General features: G+C 43.6%; 1 protein-coding gene and 1 non-coding gene across 2 annotated transcripts in view; both read right to left on the bottom strand.

Moving 5' to 3' along the window:
- CUL4A (cullin 4A) overlaps positions 1-23,169 on the bottom strand; it is a 43,367-nt gene that overhangs the window by 2,765 nt on the left and 17,433 nt on the right. The window contains exons 6-19 of the mRNA XM_038570111.1: positions 22,194-22,356; positions 21,677-21,766; positions 20,431-20,513; positions 17,171-17,238; positions 15,094-15,212; positions 12,642-12,834; positions 11,180-11,284; positions 10,778-10,888; positions 10,607-10,692; positions 10,185-10,292; positions 6,450-6,563; positions 4,321-4,426; positions 3,961-4,133; positions 142-294 (exon numbers count right to left, since the gene is read on the bottom strand). Coding sequence (XP_038426039.1) covers positions 142-294; positions 3,961-4,133; positions 4,321-4,426; positions 6,450-6,563; positions 10,185-10,292; positions 10,607-10,692; positions 10,778-10,888; positions 11,180-11,284; positions 12,642-12,834; positions 15,094-15,212; positions 17,171-17,238; positions 20,431-20,513; positions 21,677-21,766; positions 22,194-22,356 — 1,672 coding nt within the window. The remainder of the gene's footprint in view (positions 1-141; positions 295-3,960; positions 4,134-4,320; positions 4,427-6,449; positions 6,564-10,184; positions 10,293-10,606; positions 10,693-10,777; positions 10,889-11,179; positions 11,285-12,641; positions 12,835-15,093; positions 15,213-17,170; positions 17,239-20,430; positions 20,514-21,676; positions 21,767-22,193; positions 22,357-23,169) is intronic.
- On the bottom strand, positions 6,119-6,222 carry LOC119865282. The gene has a single exon (XR_005376660.1). It is a non-coding gene; the product is annotated as a U6 spliceosomal RNA (small nuclear RNA).

Raw genomic sequence — 23,169 nt, 5'->3', positions numbered from 1 at the left:
CACTTGGTGTACACACAAAGGTACATTTGTGCAGTAAATGATTACTTGTGATGCAGGACAAATGATTCCAAAGTGTTAAAAAATGATCATGCTCTTTCAAGGTTCAGTGTGATACTCCCAGTTAAGTTAATGTACATTTACCTTGACTGGAAATTTCAGCTGATTATACAATTCAGAAACTAGAAGATTATGACCAAGAGTCTTTCTCATCTTCATTATCCTGACAATAGCAGCGTCAATCTGATACTGTCTGTCCTGAAACACTCGTTCCGTGGTGCTGACTTGTTCCTCAACCTGTATAGGCACACAAAACAGTGAAGTTTAAAGATATATTTCGGAGATACCTGATATTGTTGAGTTTGATGAGAAACTTCTGATGTAAACTTTGGGTAAATCCCGTTCTGTTATGCATTTTTTTTTTTTTTCTGTTATGCATTTTTATCCGTGCTTCCCAAGGACAGCACAACTTCAGTATCGAAACTTGAAAAATAATGTAATGTTATGTTTCCCTTATAAAAAAGCTACAAAACACTATCAACTCTGTATAATCCTGAATTATATCCAGCAGCTCTGCAAAAACAAAACACAGGGCTATCAGAGTTGATTCCAAAAATGTGAGCTCTGCTCCACATCAGGAAACCTACTAATGTAACTAGTATCACAGGACTATCAAGGTGAGATGATATGATCATCCTGACAGATGCCACAAGGGCACAGTAAAACTGAAAACCTATTCTTGATCTAAAACAACCTTTAACATATAAGGAGCAATTAAAAAAAAAAAACTGAACAGGATAAAAAGCAGTTAGTTATCAGAAGCAAACAGCAAATACTGGCAACAACTTCATGTTAGTTACAGAGCAACCTAGTGGAGGTCCACAGCTCAGAGGAGGTGAACGCATATGAGGTAAGCATGTTTCAGAAAGACAGAAGCCAAGCTTTCCAAAGGGATCCACGACCCCAAAAAGGTTAGTGTTCCCTGTACTTAAGACAAATACACAAAGATAAATGGTGTTAATATTTACTGGCAATGACCAGTTATACATGTTCAATGGGAAAGGTCCCCTTTACAGGGCGCCAGCATTTCTTGACCCTTTGTGCCTTCCCCAAATCCTTCATAGGCCGGACCAATGTCTATATACCTGCCTCCTCAGACCTCACCTGGCTCAGCTTTGTCTTTGCTGGGAAGCCATCCCTGACCCGTGGTTATCAGACGGGGCTCTCCTGTACTTTACCTCAAGTGTAACCAGTTCATCAGTGTGTAATCATTTAGTACTTGTCTGCTGAAAGTTGCTTGAAACAGAGACTTGTAAGAATATGTTATTGTTAATGGATGAATTCTCAGCGCTTCACAGAGGACCTGGCCCAGAGAGGGTGCTTAACGGGTATTTGCTAACTATCTGATAAACAAATATACAAGACTTCCCATAGAAACCTCTTATGAAAAGAGTTATATTCATATCGACAGAAACATGGATATGAATCAGATTTAGTATGGTAAAAATGAAAACTGAGAAGGGACGCCTGGGTGGGTGGTTTAGCGGATGAGTGTCTGCCTTTGGCCCAGGGCGTGATCCCGGGATCTGGGACTGAGTCCTACATCAGGCTCCTTGCGGAGAGCCTGCTTCTCCCTCTGCCTGTCTCTCTCATGAATTAAAAAATAGAAAACTGAGAATTCGTGTAAATTAATTAAAAGAATCTGGGTGTTGGCTATGAAACAGATCAATAAAATTAAGAAACTGTCCCATAATATGTGAATTTAATATATAACAAAGGTGATAATTCAAGCAAGTTGTCAGAGGATGGTATTTTCAATTCAGTTTTAGAAGAGGAAGTATAGTTAAGATTGCTTTTTGATATTAAAGTAATTTATAAATTACACTGCTCAAAGAAAGCCTTAAATGTAAAAACTACTGTAAAGATACAAGTAATTATTTTTAAATGTTGGGGCAAAGGAAGGTTTTTCCTAGGCATGACACCCAAGTCAGAAACCATAAAGGAAAAGGATATATTTAAGAACTTTAAAAAACTTCCACATGTAGAAAAATCTGAAAACACAAAATTATCTGTCACAAATTATGGTCAATCTCTTTAACATAAAAAGAACATTTACTAACGTGAGAAAGAACATGCCAATAAATGTGCCGGTGACTTGAACAAACAATCAGACAAAATACAAATGGCTCACCATAAAAGAGCCACACCAACATTTCTAAAGTGCTTATAAGTGTTTGGCCAAGAGGTTTCACACACACACTGTTCATTTAATTCACACAAGCTGAGGTGGTATTAGGTCTATTTTAAAAAACAAAGAATTGAGAATCAAAGACTACATACTTTGGATACACTACAAAATGGCATAAAGATGCTCAAAGAAATTCAAGCTAAAATGGCAATGAACAGTTTTTGCCTGTAACAATAGGCTGGGCAAAGGGCAGGTGGAGGAGGGAGGGCTGGTCCTTTTGTGAAACTGACACTGAAACCTGGTGAAGACCTGTCCCTTTGGCAAAGGGCTGTCAAACTAACAAAAGTACACGTTCTTTGACCCTGTAACTCCAGGGCAAAGATTTTATACTAAAGAAACAATCTAACAGGCACATGGGAATCTTGGTACCAGGATGTTCAATGTAACCTTATTTCCAGTAGAGAGGGAAGCAACTTAAATGCCTTTCCACAAGGGCACCGCCAACCTCCTGCAGATTCACATGACCAACTACTCTGCACCCATTAAAACCAAGTCCTGACATGGAAAGAATCCCATCATAAAGAATAAACAGGTTACAAAATGGTATAAACAAATGGCATACACGGAATAATTGTGTTAAAGAAAAAAAAAGATATATTTACATCATAGGAAAAAGCTGTTTGAGTGCAAATAAAGCGGCGGTAGGGATTATCTCTGGGAGAGAGCGAGGACAGTCCCACTTTGAAATTATAACTCCAAAACTGTTCATCTTTTAGTCACTCTATCAGAAATTCCTAATATTAAAAAGGATGCATCAAAGCATTTATGCATTTAAATCTTTAACAAGTATGTCAAATTGCCCACTAAAAGCACCTTCTAAAAAATAGAAACATAAAAAGAATGCCTGTTTTGTCACATACTTGCCAACTCTGGATATTATCAAACTTTTAAACATTACCCAAATTGATGAAAAGTGGAATATTAATTTGAGTTAAAAAAATTACTGATGAGAATTAACATCTTTTATATAGTTTACTGGTCTTTTACATTTCTTTTTGTCATCTAAACTTATTTTCCAACTGGGCTACACCTGAACACCTCTAGGTAAGTGAAGCCACCAGTTTCTATTGCTGGGAGTGGAGAAAACTGTGATCTACCACCTCCAATCAATTAAAGCTGTCCTTGTATTGTGTGAAGTAACTTCATGCCTTCAAAAGGCCAGGGGCCAGCTGGACACCCTGTTATGGAAGTGGGGGCCAGGGGAGCCACTGTCCTTCTGGCCTGCAGGCATGACAACCCTTCTGGGGTACAAGGCCTTCCGCTTCCTATAGGAAGGGCCCGAGGGCAGTGGTCCAGAATCTGCTCCTGATACAAGACACCTGAGAATCCCATGAAAGCTACAGATACACTCCATCTACACAGACCACAGCTATGATTTCAGTGGGTCTGTGACACCCACAACCCTCACCAGTTCCGCCCCAGACCCTGGCTGAGAGCAAGGATGAAATGTGCTGTGCAAAAATAAGGCAAGTGACTAGGTTCTGGATACCAAGCTCTCCACACTAACAGAATCCAGCATAGGAAGGTCTACCACTCCACTTTTGTGAAGAGGGGTGCTGATGTACACACATTTGTTTCTCATGTTTGTTCCTACCGCGAATAACAAATTAATTAATGTTACTTTAAACGCTTTCAGGAGCACCCTGAAAGGACCGTAAATACTACAGGCCCCTTGGCGAGCACCCCGCAGGTAGAAAAAGGAAACCTGTACGTACAGTTTCCTTCATCTGGATCTGGTTGATCTTTATCCGAAACAACTTGTGCTTGAACTCTCCGTTGAACATGAACGTGTCTCCATCTTCCACCTCCTTCCCTTTGGGACTTTTAACCAGAACTCGTGCTTTGCCACAGGCCAGGGATTGTAATGTCCTTCGCAGCTCACTGTCCTCTGAATGGGGAGAAAACCAGGCCCCAGCCACCGTCAGAGTGAATCAGACACTCCACAGGGCAAAAGAAGCCACGCTCTCAGGTGTGACCAGCAGAGACTGAGTCTGCATCTGCTCTTGAACAAATAGGTGTTTTAGGAACAAAGACACGCAGACACCACACATCCACCCAGAGCAGAGGATGCTTACCTATCCCCGTGGCCATTTTTATTTCTTCAAAGCTGAAGCCATCCCCTTCATTGAACATGAGAAGCACCAGTGTCTGGAAAAGGGACACCTGGAACTCCTTCTTTCCCTTAAAGAAAACAGATGTATCATATATGAAGCTGTCTGCACAATCTCTGGAAAATTTTAGGTTTCTTTTTGCTCTCAAACTTTGTGGGGTGTGGGACTAGGAAATTAATCAGCCACCAAACAAGAAGAAATGAAGTAATTGATTATACAAGAATAAAATGACTCAATACTGCACTTGAAAATTCCTCTCTTGAAGGATTTTTTTAAAGTAGTAAAGGAGTATTACCATTACTTGAACTACCCATTGCTGATACCTGTCCAGCAGCACCCCCATGTCCCATTCTTAGCTCGTCAAAGTCCTTCTAATGGTGGTGGGAATGCTGCTGGAGGAGGCAGACACAGCATGAGGTGCGGTGACTGAATATGTTTGGAAGAAGCAGGCAGAAGATCTAGCAGATGCCTTTGTGAAAAGATTTGAGTGAATGTGTAAGCACTCAGGTCATCATCATGAACTTGGCCTAGCCTCCTTCTGTATGTGCCTGTGATTTACACAATACATGCAAATGGGACCTTGGGCTTCACGCCATCTCCCACTCCTAGTCACAAAGTCCCCATGGCAGAGACCCAACACGCACGCAGTGGGCTCCATGTGGAGGACAGCTGCAGGGACTGGGTGAGGTTTTCACCCCACCCCCAGGACCAGCCTCAGGGAAAGAAGTGCAGCCACGCCATCTTCCTGCAGAAGGTCAGTTGTGCAGAGGCGGGTGAGGGCACGTGTAGTTTATATACATTGTGTATGTGCTTGTATGATCTACAGGATACCCTGCATTAGTGCATTGTAACAGCTAGCAAAACAGAAATCTTGTAAATTTTTTTTTTTTTTTGAAATCTTGTAAATTTTTAAATTAGTGTATACAACTGAATTTAATTTACAAAACTGAAGTTAAAACCAGAATATGAAGGCATTGTTTGGTGACCTGCTTCTTCCTGCCATCAGTACACTGTATATACTTCCCTCTCCTATAACATCCCTTTTAATAACAGCGCTGCAACAAACAGGCTTGTTCATTAATCTGTGAAAAACGTCTCCTTAAGAGGAATTCCCAGAACTGACACTACAGTGATGAGAGGCTGCAGGTGTGCGGCGAAAGCAGTTACCCTAAAGCTCACATGCTCTGTCTTGTGCTAGCAGGAGGCGCTGGTCCTTAAACTCTCAGCCTTGGTTGAACTCTCATCAGACAGTGTAGTGTCTGCTACAGTTTAATCTGTACTCCGTGGACCGGCAGAGAAGTGGAACATATGTCACTGAATTTGGTTTCTTCTGACAAATACCCACCATTTGCTTCAACGTGGATGGAACTGGAGGGTATTATGCTGAGTGAAGTAAGTCAATCGGAGAAGGACAGTTTATGTTCTCATTCATTTGGGGAATATAAATAATAGTGAAAGGGAATAGAAGGGAAGGGAGAAGAAATGTGTGGGAAATATCAGAAAGGGAGACAGAACATAAAGACTCCTAACTCTGGGACACGAACTAGGGGTGGTGGAAGGGGAGGAGGGCGGGGGGTGGGGGTGAATGGGTGACGGGCACTGAGGGGGGTGCTTGACGGGATGAGCACTGGGTGTTATTCTGTATGTTGGTAAATTGAACACCAATAAAAAATTATTTTATTAAAAAAAAAAGAATTTGGTTTCTTAGTCTTGCTTCTATGAGTTGCCTCTACACATCCTTTGATCTTTTTTCTTTTCTTTTCAAAATACAGAATGCTTCACCAATTTGTGGGTCATCCTTGTGCAGAGACCATGCTAATCTCTGTACCGTTTCAATTCTAGTCTATGTGCTGCTGAAACCAGCATACCTTTGCTCTTTTCTCAGGTAAATGCTTTTCTACTTCCATTGATTTCTTATTGACTTTTATTGATTGGAATATTAATCCTTCAACTATTTAATTTTATTGACCCAGAAAAGCCAGTGCTGAGTTTTACTGAATAACCTCTTCCTTTGTTTGCTACCAAAGTTCAACCACAATGTAAAAGATTCTAGTAACATATTTATAAAAAGTAAATGAAACAGACAAACTTACTTCCTTAAACTCTGCTTTTAAAACAGCATGCCCCAATGTAGTTTGCCATTGAAGTTTCCGACCACTGTGCTTTCCGAGATAAAATGTCTTAAATACTTCCTGAAGTTTAATCATCTGCCGAAGGAAAACAACAAATGTAATTATGCTAAACACTGTTCATCTAAAGAACCACATATTGCTCAATTTACAAAGATTTAACAATTTTTCACAGCTGAATGAAAAGATCAGTTCTATATTTTGACAGTTATTTTTCTGGATTATTATTTTTTTTTTTTTAAAGATTTTTATTTATTTATTCATGAGAGACATAGAGAGAGGCCAAGACACAGATAGAGGGAGAAGCAGGTTCCCTGTGAGGGTGTGGGGGGTGGGCGGTGGCGATGTGGGACTGAATCCTAGGACCAGAATCACGCCCTGAGCCAAAGGTAGAAGCTCAACCACTGAGCCACACAGGTGCCCCTTTCTAGATTACTCTATGACCATGAAGATGTGCACCACTCTAGCACAACAGGGTTTTCCTCTCACATGAGATGCTACCTGAAGTGATACCTAATGTACCAACAGGCTGTGGTCTGCAGTCTCCACACCTCCCACTGGGGCTCCCCTGGCCAGTGGCATATATAATGAACGTTATATATATATTCCAGAGGCCATCCCTAGGTAGAGACACCGTCTGCAGGCCCAGCCATAGCCTGACACGTCTCGGGCTCCCTGCCTGCTCTCATGCCAGGACTGGTGTTGCGCCACTGGACGGGTGCTGTCAAACACTGGAAGCCTGCTGCACACCCCATCTTCCACTCTTTGCTCGGCTCCCTGGATGTCCCCACCACTCTGCACCCAGGACAGCTGATGGTCTGTGCTGCTTCAAGCTTCAACTAGTGAGATGATCCTGCTCTCTGTGACACTCATTGCTTAGACCTCTATGTCTCTACCCCGTGTCCACTCCTGAGCCCTCCTCGGTTTGTCTCCTATCTACCCTGAACACCGTGGCACCCTCAGCTCACGGCCCTGTGCACTCTGCTCATTCCCTTGTCAGTGTCCTTGGCTACTTCCAGGTTCTTAGAATAAAGAGTAAAAGGCTTGCCAAGGTCCCTTCCTTCTGAACCGCTACCTGCACTGGCCTGGCCTGTGCCTCTTCTGCCTGACCAAGGGCACCATACTGTCCTCCCTTGGGCTTCCACTTGGGAACCTGCCTCCATAACCATGCCCACTTATCTTTAAGAGCTCCTTCCTCACGGTCTTCTCCAAGTGCTCTGCTCTGATAGCATTTATAGCAACTTGGGATGGTCCCTCTGGACAGAGACAAAAACATGATCCGAGCACACCCTGGAGTATCGCTCACCCTTAAAAAGGAAGAAAGTACGACATGGGCTGCAGCATCGATGGGCCTTGAATACAGGATGCCAAGTGGAAGTAGTGAGACACAAAAGGCAACAAAATGTGATTTTAATTCTGTTAATACCCAGAGCAGGCAAATCCAGAGACAGCAGGTTAGTGGATGCCCAGGTCTGGGTGGCTGGAATTGGAGGCAGTGCTCATAAGTGCAGGGTTCTGTTTGGATGATGACAAACTTCTGAGCCAGTCAAAGGTACAGCTCAAAGTGGTAAACTGTTGGTACACTCTGCCTACCATTTATTTATTTATACGTGTATTGTAGGTATATTTTTAAAAAGACACAGTATGGTAGGTCTCACGCATCTTTTGCTAGAAAACAAAAAGTTAGTAAAAGTCCACAAAGGGCCTATGAGGTGCCCCAGCACCCGGATGTAGGATAGTGTGAACACCGTGGCAAGTAAGCGAGAGTCTGAGAGTTCACACAAATGCAGAGAAAGCTGCGGGGCATCACAATGAAAGTGGACTCAGGCAGGAATTCCCAGCAGGAAAGTCTGATGGGGAAAAGGTTTATGTGGTCTTGAAATATCTTCCCACAGATTACTTCTAAATTACAAAAGGAAGACTACTAACCACATTCAAGAAACCAGCTAACACCTTAACCAAGTGATGATATAGACCACCCACCACCACCACCACTGACAGGGGCACATGGACAGCATTAGCATGCTGAGCAAATCCATGTGGGATTCTGGTTGGACAAGCACAGCCTGAATTCAATCACAAACATCCCATGGAGAGAATTCATGAAAACTGCACGTGGCTTTGAAACACATGAGTGTTAAGAAACAGAAAGAGGGCAGTGAAGCTGTTACAGCTGACTGCAGTGTGGGGTCTGGGCTGCATCTGGACAAAATCGGAGGACTACACGTGGGATGAAATTACTACAGCAGCATCAAGCGTCTGACTCAACAACATGCCCTGGTAAGTACCTCAGAAGTATTTAGGGATAGGAGGTAGGAGATAGCCTTTCCCAAACGGCAGGAATGTTCCACCCATCCACGCAAAGAGAATGAGCACCATAGGAGGGCTGGAAACACAGGCAACAGGTTCTGAGGATTCTTTGAACTATTCTCACAAAGTCCCTGTAGTCTGAACTATCTTGAAAAAAGAAGCGAAAAAACTCGGCAGGGCCACAAGAGGCACAGCCAGGGTGGATGTGTCCGGCTTGGTGAACGCTGTGAGGTGGTAGGTGAGTGCGGGTGTTCTGGTGGAGGCTCCGCTTGGAAGTGACACATGGAGGTTCTGAAGCTACAGAGCCAGCAGGCAGCTTAGTACAGAGCCTTTGCATCTGTAAACAGCAGTCGAATACCCCACAGGGTGGGGACTCAGGTACCAGCGCAATCTAGGGTGCTGAGCTCGGGACGTCCGCATGCACTCAGGCCCAGGGCTCTGGGAGCATTAGTGTCCAGAGGAGAGGCGGAAGAAAAACAGATGAAGATGTGCAACATAGTATGTCAACTGTGCTTCAACAGTAAATGAAAAACAAACAAAAAGAATACAAAAGCAATCAGTGGGGTCAGAAACAGAAGAAAATCCTGAAAGACATGGTCTTGGACATGGAACAAAAAGCCCCAACAGGGCTGTTTCCCACCCGGGCTCCCAGTTCCTGCAACTCCACACTGTTCTGGGCCCTTTGCAGGAGACCCTCAGCCCTGCATTCCTATTTCCCGGTCCCACACCAGAAGCAGCCCTCTTCCACGTCACCTATATTAGAATGAATGGTGAAGAGATTTTAAGTTCCCAAGCCTAGGATCCTCCCTCCTGTCTGTAAATCCTCAGCATGCCTAAAGCTGTGGCTGACCTACAAAGCCCTGAGCAGGGGCGCCCACGAGACCCGCAGTGCCCACACCAGGACGGAATGACAACTGCCAAGTAGTGCTATACCAGTGCCGTTATCTTCTTGATGGTCAGCCAGGGAACTCGGGGGGTGAGAAGGAGCCAGACGGGACACAGACATTCACTGAGCAACAATGCCTTCCAGAGACCACAAGGACACTGATCTTTGTGTGATTTGAAAAACCCTCTCATGGGATGCTTGGGTGGCTCAGCGGTTTAGCACCTGCCTTCAGCCCAGGGCGTGATCCTGGAGTCCCGGGATCGAGTCCCACATTGGGCTCCCTGTGTGGAACCTGCTTCTCCCTCTGCCTGTGTCTCTGCCTCTCTCTCTCTCTGTCTCTCATGAATAAATAAATGAAATCTTAAAAAAAGAAAGAAAAGAAAAACTCATTAAATATTTTGTGACAGATAATATGTCTGTGCACGTGTGTGTTTAAGAAGTCTACAATGCTTTGGCCGCACCAATATATGAAAAAAAAGGACAACGTTCTCTGAGACACTTACTTCCGGGGTTAAATGCACTTCCATTGGTGTGTAGGTTGGCCAGTATCCCATCGTAAGTATATTCACTGTTAGATCTATAGAGCCTGGGTCACTTTGATTCTGCATATACTAAAAACAAAAAAGATCAAGATTAAGTAACTATTGTAGAATATCATCAAAAATAGCGAGTTCATAGAAAGGTAAATGGTGTAATTTTCACACAGCACAGTATTATATTTACTTAAATCAAATTTTGTTATGTTATTTCAGGGATTTTCTTTTTCCTTTTGAATTTAAGTCATTCAAATATGTGAGACATGAGTAGTGTCATTTTTAAGCCTGAGGGCTTTACATGATTTACATTATCACCTCACATAACTTAAAATGGGAGAGAGTTTATATACAGCTGTTTTACTTTGGGGAAAAAAAAAAACCCAGCTTGCCTGCTTGAACTGGACCATTATGTCCTTGGAGAGTTCCATGTCCTTGAACATGCCTTCCAGCTTGCTGGTGAAAGCAGCGCCGCATTCTGGGACATAAGTGGAGAGCATCAACACCACCAGGGACAACGCCCAGCACAGAGGAAGGACAGACCCCGGGTCCCACATGCTTACCATGCTTTAGTTTTGACAACATAGATTTTTCAGCATCAACTGAGGCGCTTTTTCCAACAAGGAGTCTTTTTGCCAAATCTTTTTTATAAAATGCTTCAAAGACATCTTTCCCTATTTATAACCAAATGAGAACGACAGAAGACATCAGTTAATCTGCAAATATTCACTGTGGAAACGCTAAGTGTTTATTCTGCTGCAAGCAGATCTAACTTGGAAGACAGTGACATTTCCACAAAATAATACTTGCAATTGGTGGGCGGCCATCCCTCTATTTCCTGTGTTAACACGGAAGTGGAAATGTCTCAATTTTTCTCAAGAAAAGACAGGGCCCCAGTACAGATGGACTAGGTAACCTTTTCTCCATGCTCAATGTTAACAGAAATAGCGTAGAGCATGTCTCACCGTGAATGAACCTGAATATTATCATGACCTTGTCAAGAATCCTTTCCAGCTCTTCGTCTGTTGCTTCTTTATTACCCGCTCTCAATTTTGAATCAACATGCTTTGCTGTGAGATTAAAAGTGTAAGTTATTTGAAGGGTAAGTATTTGTTATATAATACATTTTCTAAAAAAAAAAAAAAAAAAGAATATCTTTAGTTTTTATAAGCAAAAAAGCAGAGACAGCAACACTCTGGAACCTTCCCAAAATGACATTATTATATGATAAAAGGCAGATAATCTGATTTTCTAAGTGAAGGATTTTCAAGTCACATTGAGAATACTTTAATTACGTGCTTGGGTTTCACAACACACCATTGCTCCAGAGATTGGAACGCCCCCTCTCTGAGATGCGGCACCCCTGAACACAGGGATGTTCAGGGGGGTTCTTACTGCTGAGACCACATAGATCAACCATGGCTTCCAGAAACTCAAACCCCAAGAGTTAAATATCCATCTTTGGAGAAACCGCAATCATAAAGTGGCACAAAGGCCAAACTACACTGCCTTGTGAATTTTTTTTTGTTGTTGTTTTTTAATTAAAAGATTTTATTTTTTAAAGTAATTTCTACATTCAAGGTGGGGCTCGAACCCACAACCCTGAGATGAAGAGTTGCAGGCTCCACTGCCTGAGCCAGCCAGGGGCCCTGCTTCTTGCTACTTTTATAGTTTTTCCTTCACAATATTTTTATTATGAAATACTCTTAACATACACCAAAGTAGGAAAATGTATAAGGAACCCCACGTTCCCATCACATATCCTCAACAGTAATCAATAAGCCCAATGTTGAATTTACTGTATTTACTACTTCTTTCTTTGCTCTTTGCCTAAAAACTTCAACTAGTGAGAGGCTGTGAATCCTGAAATATGTTTTGGTATTAGGATGACATAATTGTATACAGTGGTAATAAAACTGTTTTATCTTAAACCATGTTATCTTCTAGGACTTTATCCAATTTTATCCTACTTTAGTACTGATGAGAGGATGCAAAGGTAAATACACTCTAGAGATTATCAAGTCATCCTCATAACACAGAGATATTCGTATAGAACAAATCCTCTTCATCCAGTTTCTGAGCACAAATTACTCGCTGTCATCAAGACAGAAACAGGGTTCATTTTACCAAATACGGTTCTGGAGTTACTAGTATAGCAAATGCATATGAAAATAAAATTTTGTCTTCCTTGACCTCAAGCGTCATCTTTACAAAACTGCTACTATGTTCACCCTTCCTATAGAAGTACCACGTGCTTATATGTATACGTAACATATACACGTTTTAAAAAAATGTGTCCTCATGAGATATAACACAAATCTTTCCCCATCCTCCCCAAGAGGAGTTTAAACATTCTGGGGAAAAAAATTTATTTGAGTTGTCTTATTTTCCCATATTAAACTTAGGTATGGAAGTATGTTTTTCTACCTATCAGCTCTGCGGGTTTATTTGGCCTCTTGTTGATAAACGTTTCAAAGGATTCCTTCATCAAGTTGATGAACTTCTCGTTCCTCTGGAAGCACACTTCTATCACATGGTCCACCCGATCTTTAAAATCCAGCAGATCTTGTACCATATCTTTGTCTTTTTCAGGATTGATAACAATTGTTGTCCCAAAAGTCTACAAGAACACACACACACACACACCAATTCATCAACCGGCAATGGTATCACACATTTTCATCCTGCTATCAAACAACCATAATACTTTAATTTAAATTAATTACTGTTGGTGTTAAATACTAAATAATTTCAGAAGTTTCACAGACTCAGCCCACATTCAAAATATTATGTGAATATACACAATTAATGCTTCAGTGTTACAATTCTGCTTCTGAAAGAATTCATAAATTAGTGTTTATTATTAAAAAAAACCTTTATCCTATGAATTCCTCAAACACAAGTTCCCATGAACCTAACACAACCACTTGGACTTCTTGACTATAGTATTTTTACTCCCCCACTGCTAACCAAGAATAGCCCAGCTGTTAGCCTGTATTTTTAATTCAAAAATGCTATATTCAACATCACCAAAAGTCTGTATGTGACAGTAATAGCTGCTTCAGGATATACACTACCAGATGATATAAACTGTGCTAGGTTACAATTACTACTATTTAATGTGTTTCAAAAGGGAGAGATGCAGGTTGCAAATGCAGGCACTGTGCTCAGCCCCAGGCCAGCAGACAGGATTTATTGCTGCCCTAAGTGCAGTCTCAGCCACTCTGAGGATGGAGTCCTAAAGCAGTCCATCACTGGGCTTGCCAGCACGAGTGAGGTGCTCTACCACACAGATCCCTGCTGTCCTCTAAGGAAGGTGACCTTGCCATAGCCAACTGTTCTTCACTAGAATACCTTCCTTGTTCTGCCCCCGCCTGCCTAGAAGTCTTCTGTATCATCCTGCTCTCCAAGGCTTCTTTCTATCTGTATGCAGTATTCATGAGTCCCTAAATAAAGCCAGTAAGATCTTCAAAATTTCCTCAACCGAATTTTGTCTTTTATCAGAAATAATATACATATTTTTGGAAAACTGGTTTCCATAGCATATACACACATATTCATGTGTCATATATGTAAAGTGGAGGCAGATTATTGGTGAAGAGATACAAATGAAACTGGCACAGAGACCTTCTGGAGAGGGACACCGTGTGACCAGCAGGGCTGGGACTTTCTACTCTGTGCCCTTCTGCACCAACAGCATTTAAAAATGACACACACGCACGCTGCCAAGGTTCAGCTTTCCTGTGATAATCCCACACTGTGTGTTCCTGTCATGGTGTGACAGCTGATCCTTGGTGGACACTGAGGAATGGTGGTCACCTCACTCATTTTGATGACCCAGATTGAACTGTGCGAAGGTAAGAACCTCCTGTGCTTGGCACATGTCCCAAGGGCTCCTCATCAGCAACACCCTTGTTCTCCATTAGACTTTCCATAATACCCAGGTCTTCGGCTGATCTGACATAAGTTGGTTATGAATTTTGTCTCCAAAGTCTCCGAGGGTGTGGTACCCCTGTGCATGAGCTTTCCACGTGTAGATAATGAAGTTTTAGGACCGACTATACCATAAAGCCACATGCAAGCTTCCCATTATCCCTTCTATTTAACTGATTTTTTTTCTTGTGATAATTATAGACTCACATGCAGTATAAAGAGTTAAAAAGATCCCTTACACACTTTGCCCAGCTCCCCATGAAGCTAACATTTGGCAAAATGATAGAGCAGCATCACAGTTGAGGTACAGGCACAGGTACTCTGCACCCATCTTCTCCAGGCTGCCCTAGTTTTATCTGTCTCCCATGTGTGTGTACTGTTCTCTGGACTTGTTGCCGGGGCAGCCTTGTGCACCCATCATCGTGATCAGGCACTGAGCACCAGCACAAGAACCATCCTGCTGCCTTCCCATAACCACACGCTAATGTGCCACAGAAACATCACAGTATTGTGAAAGTGACAGTCCCAGGTGGCCAGGAAATGAAGCGGCACACACACCAAATGTGTTATCATTCTCATGAGCAAAGGCATGGGATGTTTAAAAAGCAGATTCACAGAAAGGGTGACTCTCTGAAAATTGTGGTTGTAACTGGAATGGAGCCTAGGCAGACAACGAATAGAAGACTTTCACTGCACCTGGTTGTAGGTGCTGCTCATAATCTTGGTGTCGTCTTAAAAAAAAAAAAAAAAAAAAAAAAAAGTTTGTACCAGTGATCTGGAAAGAAATAAGAAATGCAAGACCGCTATCCACCCAAGCACCTGCCAGGAGAGAAATATGGTGTCTCCAGATTGCCCAGGTCCTCTGCCAGATGCCACATACCATGGAGGTAGGACACCTGCCCTACCCGAGGTATAGTTGTTACCCCACTGAGACGGCCCCACACACCTTAATGTACTCGCTCCAGTGCTGCAGCAGGATCTGCTGCCCACCCTTCACACGGCTGAATAGCTGGTACATCTGAGTGAGGTCGGGCACTCTGTTCTCATCAAGCAGGTGGTCAAGCCCTGAGATCACACAGCAAAAGTAATAAGCACATCCCATCAGCAAGTCAGCATTAGAACTAAATCTTATTTTTAGGGGGATCCCTGGGTGGCTCAGTGGTTTAGCGCCTACTTTAGGCCCAGGACGTGATCCTGGAGTCCCGGGATCGAGTCCCACATCAGGCTCCCTGCATGGAGCCTGCTTCTCCCTCTGCCTGTGTCTCTGCCTCTATCTCTCTGTCTCTCTCATGAATAAATAAATAAAATGAAAAACAAAACAAAACAAAAAACTTATTTCTACGCAGGCACGTTAATCTCCGGAATCCGAGACAGACCCGGTCAGGCAGGGCTCATTTTCTGAGCAGGCGGGCGGGTATGTTCCTTAATTCCTCAGGTCATGGAAGCCCTGGTCTCACTAATTCAGGGGCTTGAGCAGCACTCCCTGACGGCTCACTGCCCCTTCTTACCCCTGATCTAGTTTATCACTCAGAAAGCAGATCTGTCAAAGGGGGAGTTACCAAGTCTCATCTTTCAGCTGATTATTTTTCTAATAATTTATAATAATATATAAATATATAATATAATTTATAATTCTGGGCCTTTCTATGACTAAGCTTAAGGTTTCCATATCTTGGGATCCCTGGGTGGCGCAGTGGTTTGGCGCCTGCCTTTGGCCCAGCGCGTGATCCTGGAGACCCGGGATCGAATCCCACATGGGGCTCCCGGTGCATGGAGCCTGCTTCTCCCTCTCTCTCTCTCTCTGTGACTATCATAAATAAAAATTAAAAAAAAATTAAAAAAAAAAAATCCCATTTAAAAAAAAAAAAAGGAAAAAAAAAGGTCTCCATATCTTGAAACAGATCTTGTAGCTCCAACATGACTCTTAAATGGTAACTTTAAATACACCAACTACAAATGTTCTATAAGGTGAGACTATGCTCACTCTGCTTTCCAGGGTACTAAGCACACAGTTGAGGGGCAGAAATCAATAAGAGGAGCAGACTGTGTGAACCTCCTTCACAGCCACACAGCAGCAGGCACACAGTGGCAGCTACAGTCACTCCTCCCCAGGCTGCTCTTCCAGAGCCCCACGAGGGACAGGGTGTGGGAGAGAAGCCTGCCCAGTTAGCAAGGCCACATGTTTGCTCTCCTAGCTGCTGGTTCTTCCAGAAGACACAGGATGGAAAAGTGTATCCTGGCCTAAATCCCCAGCCTCTTGGCAGTTCAACTGGCATCCAGCTGCATGGAGGCCCTGGGAAGATGCCTGGTGACAATCTAAGGGCCTGTCCAAGCAGCCTATGCCCATGAGCACAAACCCAGTGAAGGAGAATGAGCGCCCGGCAAGGACGCAGCCGCAAGCTGTGTGTGGTTGGGAGGGTCTCTGGCAGCTTCGGGTGAGACAGCATTCCATGGGATTTCTATCAGAGGTGGTTCATGATTTCTCTGAACTCACTTTCCCTGAGGGCTAACGTGTTCCTCTTTCTTTCTTTTCTTTTTCTTTCCTTCCTTCCCTTCTTTCTTTTTCTTTCTTTCTTTCTTTCTTTCTTTCTTTCTTTCTTTCTTTCTTTCTTTCTTTCATTCCTTTCTTTCTTTCATTTCCTCCCTCCCTCCCTCCTTTTCTCTTTCTCTTTCTTTCTTTCTTTCTTTCTGATTTATTTATTTATTTATTTATGAGAGATGGGGAGAGAGAGAGAGAGAGGGAGAGGGAGAGAGGGAGAGGCAGAGACACAGGCAGAGGGAGAAGCAGGCTCCATGCAGGGAGCCCGATGTGGGACTCGATCCCAGGTCTCCAGGATCAGGCCCTGGGCTGAAGGTGGCGCTGAGCCACCTGGACTGCCCTCCTTATTCTTAATGATTTTTGGTGATCGTCATGTTACAATAACAAATGTCCTCTATGTCATTATGCACATCATCTCATTTGCTTTCTTAATATATTAAATACCATCATTTGGTCTAACTTTTCACAAGTCAAGGAAACCTACCTTTGTGAAGAATTGCTGTTAAATGTTCTCCTAATAGCTGCTTCTCCACACAAGCAATCAGTGGTTTCCTACATGAGGCAAAAGACCAAGTGTCAGAAATTAAGGGAAAGACTTTGGTCAGCTGTAAAGAAGCGGAGTTTATGGTCTACAGACATGATGTGGAGTCATTCAGACACCAATGGCTCCAAGCACCACAACAGGCATTTCTCTCCAGCCATGAACAATCACCCACTGTCTGTGCAGACTCCGTAGTCATTACGGAATCACATAAAAAGACCAGTGGGGGAAAAAAAAAAAAAAGACCAGCGGGTCCAGGGAAAAGGAGATGCCAGCACCAGGACAAGCGCCCTGCACCCCCAGCTTGGCTGGCAGTTTTCAAAACGAGACTTTGCCTTTGAAATGGGAGGCCTGTAAAGTTCCCCATCTTCCATGGCACAGCCGTGGAAGCACTAATCCAGGCCCATAAGCCTCTACTTGGCCAGGCCTGTCGCTCTGTCCTCACATCTTTCCGCCTATCCCCTCCCACTACCGCTCATCAAAAATCCTACTTATCAAAGCTCCAATGTGAGGCCTACGTTGCACAAACGTCACACAGAACAGAGTATTTGAAAATCTGCAACTTCATTAGGTATTGCTGCCATACTCACGGAGATACTCGAAACTACTCTTCCTGGGTGAATCATCCTCAGTTATTTCCTTTTAGTTGTTTTTCAAAGATCAGACCACGTGCTTCAGTGAAAGTATTATTAACTTTGGGCACCATCACGAGCCTCTGCTTCATGAAGAACTTTCCAACATATTATCTTAATCTTATTTCAGCCTCACAGCGACTCTAGAGAGAGGCATGGCACATGTTCTGTCTCCGACTGCCCACCCTACCTGAGACCAGAAGCCAGAGACTGTGCTACTGAAGAGAAGAGTGAGGGGTGAGGAGCAGGTCAGCACCTTCCCAGTGTGCCACTGGTAGAGGGGGGACAACGACAAGGAGTGAGGAGCAGGGCCATGGGAGGTGGGGGGTCAAAGATCAGAGGCTGGCAGCAGGGAGGGCCAGCCATGCATCTGCTCTTCCTCTGAAAAGCTTCATCAACACATAGTCAGCTAGCAATGGGTGGTTTCTACTCGCTGTCATGGATAGCGTTGCTATGAATATTTGCATACAAGTTTTATGTGAACGTATGTTTTTTTGTCTATATATTTAGTAGTAGAACCAGTGCATTGGATAAATCTGCTAACTCTGTGGAGTACTCTGAGGAGCTTCCAAACTGCTGTCCCCCACAGCTGCCCATTTCACATTCATATTGGCAATGCACAAGGGTTCCAATTTCTCCACATCCTCACCAAGGCTTTGTACTGCTTGTCTTTTTAAAGCAAAAAGCCATTCTGGTGGGTGTGAAGTGGAACTGCATTGTGGTCGATTGGCATTTTCCTGATGACTGACTATGCTGAGCAACTTGTCCTATGTTCACAGAATCTCTGCTTCTAGCCAGTGTGTGACCTAGACTTTGGTTCTGCAGGGGGAGAAACCCAATCACGGTTTTCATTCCAACAGTCTATGTAATGCCTAGATGCTCTGACAGGTCCTGAGCTAAGGGCAGATACTACAGACTCCTTGCACCCAGAGGTACAGTACTGGGTGCCCAAAGACTGGCCTCCTAATCCACAGTGACAACTCAATGATTTTGCCATGTTTGAGAATTCCTGCCAACCAACAAGAGAGTGGGTCCTTCCCACAGTGAGGGGCAAGAATCCTGGGGTACAGAGAACCCACCCCCAGGGCAGGGCCTGACAAGTGATCTGGCTGTGATGACCAGTGTGGTGGGTCACAAGGTACAGCACGAAGCAATGCCCTGATGCTTTCAAGTACGTTTCCCTGTGGCCTGCCATCCACTGTGCTCTGAGGTGGGGCTGGGAGGGGCACTCCGAGCCCAGCTCTAAAGCTGGTGTGGCTTGCTTATCTTCAGTCTCCCTTTTCCTTGAAAGCGACTTATTATTTATTCTGAACCGCCCAGCATGGCAGAAGCCACCTTGTCAGTCTCCTTCTACCCATCCATGCTTGAGCCTGGAGGTGAATCACCTTCACCTACTACTCCTTTGCTTAAATAATTTACATTTACTCTCCTTAGCAACAGATTTTTAAAATTAGGGGGAGGAGTTTAAAACAGCATCCATATAAGAGTGTGTACATACAAAAAAAGAAACGACCACTGAGCCCACTGCCCACGGGTCATAAAGGAAGAGTGCCCTGGCAGCCCCCAGTACCCGCCCTTCCTCATCCTGAATCTGTACTAGCAGGTCCCTTGCTCTTCTTCTACAGGATTTACCATTTACAGATCTCTCCCATCAGTACACTAGCCGGCTTGTTCCTGAACTCCGTGCTATATGGAAAACGTCATTAATAGGGGGAAAAAAAAAAAAAGTAGCACTCAGCGAAGACTTTTATCCATCCTTGACTTGACCTACTGCACAATCTGATGCCACCTGTCATCTTCTCTCCCACTCCTTGTCCCCCCAGCTGCCAGCCTGCAGACCCTGGGGCTTCTCATGCTCCCTGGCTACAGGTTTGCACGCCCACAGCACCCCACTCAGGCTGTCCTGGTGTCAGTACAACTGTCATTCTCGGACCATCCTGGGCTCCCCAAGGACCTCCGCCCCACCCCAGTAACTAAACCCATCTTTCCTCTCACGACCTGCATTCTCAAAGTGCCGTGACTCTGCCCCTTTCATCCCGTAAGTTTTGCACATTTCATCCTTCCGTCTGTTCTTACACATCCTCATTTGAACAAATGTTACGTGCACAGTGAGAAATAGACAGTCCTACAATTTTCCCTTTTTACTTTTCCCCAGCTACTCTTCCTCCTCAGGCTTAGAGAAAAAAAAAACTGGATGAAAAGAGAAAATAACATGACTTAGTACCACAGATAAAAACTACAGCTATCTTAAATGTCTAACGAAAAGTTAACGATCCAATTTCCCAATATTCAATGATACCCCATCGATGTGAATAGAATCCCTGTCTCTAAAGCCAAAGATACTGAGCATCTCAGCCTGAAGCACTCCTCTTGGGCGGTACCTCACAACAGAGCATTGTTGTAACTCACAAGTGCTAAATGATCACAAATAACAGAAGTAAAATGTGCTAACAACACAAATACTCTCAGATGGTAGTGAACGAGTCTACAAAGATACCATCTATTTCAATCATCAGCCCTTTGGTTCATTATGGTCAAATTGTAATAACTAAGTAAACATATAGTACTCACTGTGTGCTGTGGTCTAAATACGTGATTACTCGGTCTCCTTCTTCCTCTAAACGCTTACTTACATGGTTAAGATATTCTGGAACCTTCCAAACACAACATTTAAGCATGTCAGTAACAAAGATCCTTTTTTTTTTTTTTTTAAGTAACAAAGATTCTTGATGTTACCCAAGAAGCTGAAACATTATTGTCCTTATAAAAATTTAAAAAAGGAAAGCAGAGTATACACTCAAGCCAAGTATTAAGACAGATTAATGGGGGAAAGGTAACTGGGAAGTGTTTTGGGGGAGAGGCAGGATAAGTAGAAGCAGCTTTCCTTAAACTCAATTCTGGAGATCAAACTGACCTCTAGAATGAGGGATAGGGCAGCACTGGACTGGTGTGCCCTGCTCACAGGGAAGCTCTAGGGACAGCGCCATGGGTCCCTCCCATCACCGAGGCCCTGGGAGAACCTGGGTTAGAGGGTGCAGGCCTAACAGCATCCCCTGGCCCACAATGAGCAGAGGCGGCAAACACTAATTGTAAGATTGCAATGTTCATTTCAGGACACACAACAGCACAGATGCAGATCTCAAAATGCACTGTTTCCAGGGGCAAAGGGCATCCCTGCTGTCCCCTGACACAGAAAAGGCCCCAGGACATGGGTCTTCGGCCTTCTGACCTAGTGGTGGAGCAGAGCTGGGTACTCCCTCTCTAAAACCAGGATGGCAGAAGCAACAGTCGGTCCATCCTGTACAATGATGGGAGTGCCTGGGGGAGAAAGGGTGCGAGGAACTTCCTCCAGTCCCTGCTCATTAACTTCTGGAACCGGTTACCAAAATTTTGGGTTCATCTTACTATTTCATGTTTTTTTTTTTCATGTGGTTTCCTGGATAGTTTTCAATGCCTCACAAAGATGGAAGGTTTGGGGTGTGTCTGTCTTCTCTATCTGAGATTTACCTTCTATCCTCTTGCTTCAACTTGAGCTACTTTACACATTTTAGAAGCTACCTTACTGTTTTTTTTTTTTTTAACTGGGGGGAAAGGGGGGGAGAACAACACACAGAAATAAAATTTTTTAAGTTAAAAGAAAGAAATTAAATCTTGACTGTAGTAAGAATGAAGTTTGTCATTGAGAATTTCAGCTAGATTGTGGCTTTCAGAAAATTTGTAATAAAATGTTTACATGGAAAGACAGATTTTTAGAAATTACACTTAAATGCACACCTATTAAGAAATAAAGTGATTCAGAAGTACTTCCTTGTCTCACCTCTCTTTCTTGCATTAATCTCTGGCCTTCTGCAGCATATAAACAATTAGTTTCTTCCAAAAACTTCAGTTCAAATGAATCTTTATATACCTAAAAAATGAACAAAGTTATTGATCAGTTATAGTACAAAAATAGGCCTAAAAATGTGCTGATACATCAATGATTTCCAGGGATCCCAGCTGCAGGGACCTGCCCGGACACACGGCCTGGACATGCCCCTCCTCCAGAGGCCAGGGCAGGAAACCTGATGCTTTCCTGAGGGTGCTGCAGGCCCTCATCCCCTCCCAGGAGCTCCGGGTCTATGTCTTAAGAGCTCTTTCCTTTGTGGCTCCTAATGTAGCACTAGCTGGAAAGTCATTCCCCCTGCACGTATTCAACATTTTTTGAGGTCATATTTTGCATTTAAGTCTTTCATACATCCATTTATTTTGGTGTAAGTGATTAAGCAAGGATCCAAGTTCTTTCTTCTTATGGACTATTAGGAATTACTGATAACGTTTAGGGCAGGAGGCATTACCTGAAGGTCGGACAGCATACTCAGCAGACTTCTCAATAAACTACGATCCACTGCTTCACCATTTCTTTCTCGTTCAATTAATAGCAGAATTCCGTCAATGCTTTTGCTTTGAACCATTTTATCACTAATGATATGGTTTCTAAAAAGTTCCAATCCCATATCCCTGTACAAACAGTAAAAACAAAACTATATTTTAGTTTTACTTTTTAGAAGTTCTAGCTAAAGCTACAAGTTACACTGTTGACTCATCCCAAAACCATTGATCTGCTAACTCTCTAAACCTATGTGTCAAGTATTCCTTTGTTGTGTTTTCCATTTTCGGCCAAACTGCCGTGTTCGGTGCTTCCTGGGGTGGGTCAGGCATGCCACCAAGAAGCACATCGTCTCGCAGATGCTGGGGGTTCACACCCTTCTTCCAGAGGTGGGACTTAGGCATCTCCACCCACCTAGCCCCCAGTCCTTTCCTTTTCTATCTCTGGTCCCTACCCCGGCACCTGGTCCTCTCCTCTATGTGGTCCTTTCCACTGGTGAACGGAATATGAAATATGACTTGAGGAGTCCGTCATCCTCCCTTGGCTTGTTGCCTGAAGAGTTCCAGAGGACATACAGCTGTTGATTAATGTGCACAGAAACCACGGGGTAATAGGTACGTGCTCTGTTCAAATGCCTCCACAAGTCTCTTAGGACCAAATACTGAGTAGGCAGACAAAACCCAGCTGCCCAAGCATCTCTTGTGGCAAGCAGTATGCAGGTGAGCATGGGTTCTGGGAACCCTGTCTGTGATGAACCCTGCCCTCCTACATCATATACCACAGTAGGCCTTTCCTATTCCCTGTAGGAGCTGCAGGCCTGGGCGTTCTGCACACTCCAATGACACATCAGCCAAATGCATGGGCTAGCCACGCAGGCTTAGGCTGGCTGCCTGCATCTGAATTCTGCCCACACCCTTTGGTTGAAGTGCCTCTGAGTTCCTGCC

Source organism: Canis lupus, chromosome 22, assembly GCF_011100685.1.
Source record: "Canis lupus familiaris isolate Mischka breed German Shepherd chromosome 22, alternate assembly UU_Cfam_GSD_1.0, whole genome shotgun sequence".
NCBI classification, from domain to species: domain Eukaryota; kingdom Metazoa; phylum Chordata; class Mammalia; order Carnivora; family Canidae; genus Canis; species Canis lupus.
This window is presented reverse-complemented; position numbering and strand designations above follow the sequence as displayed.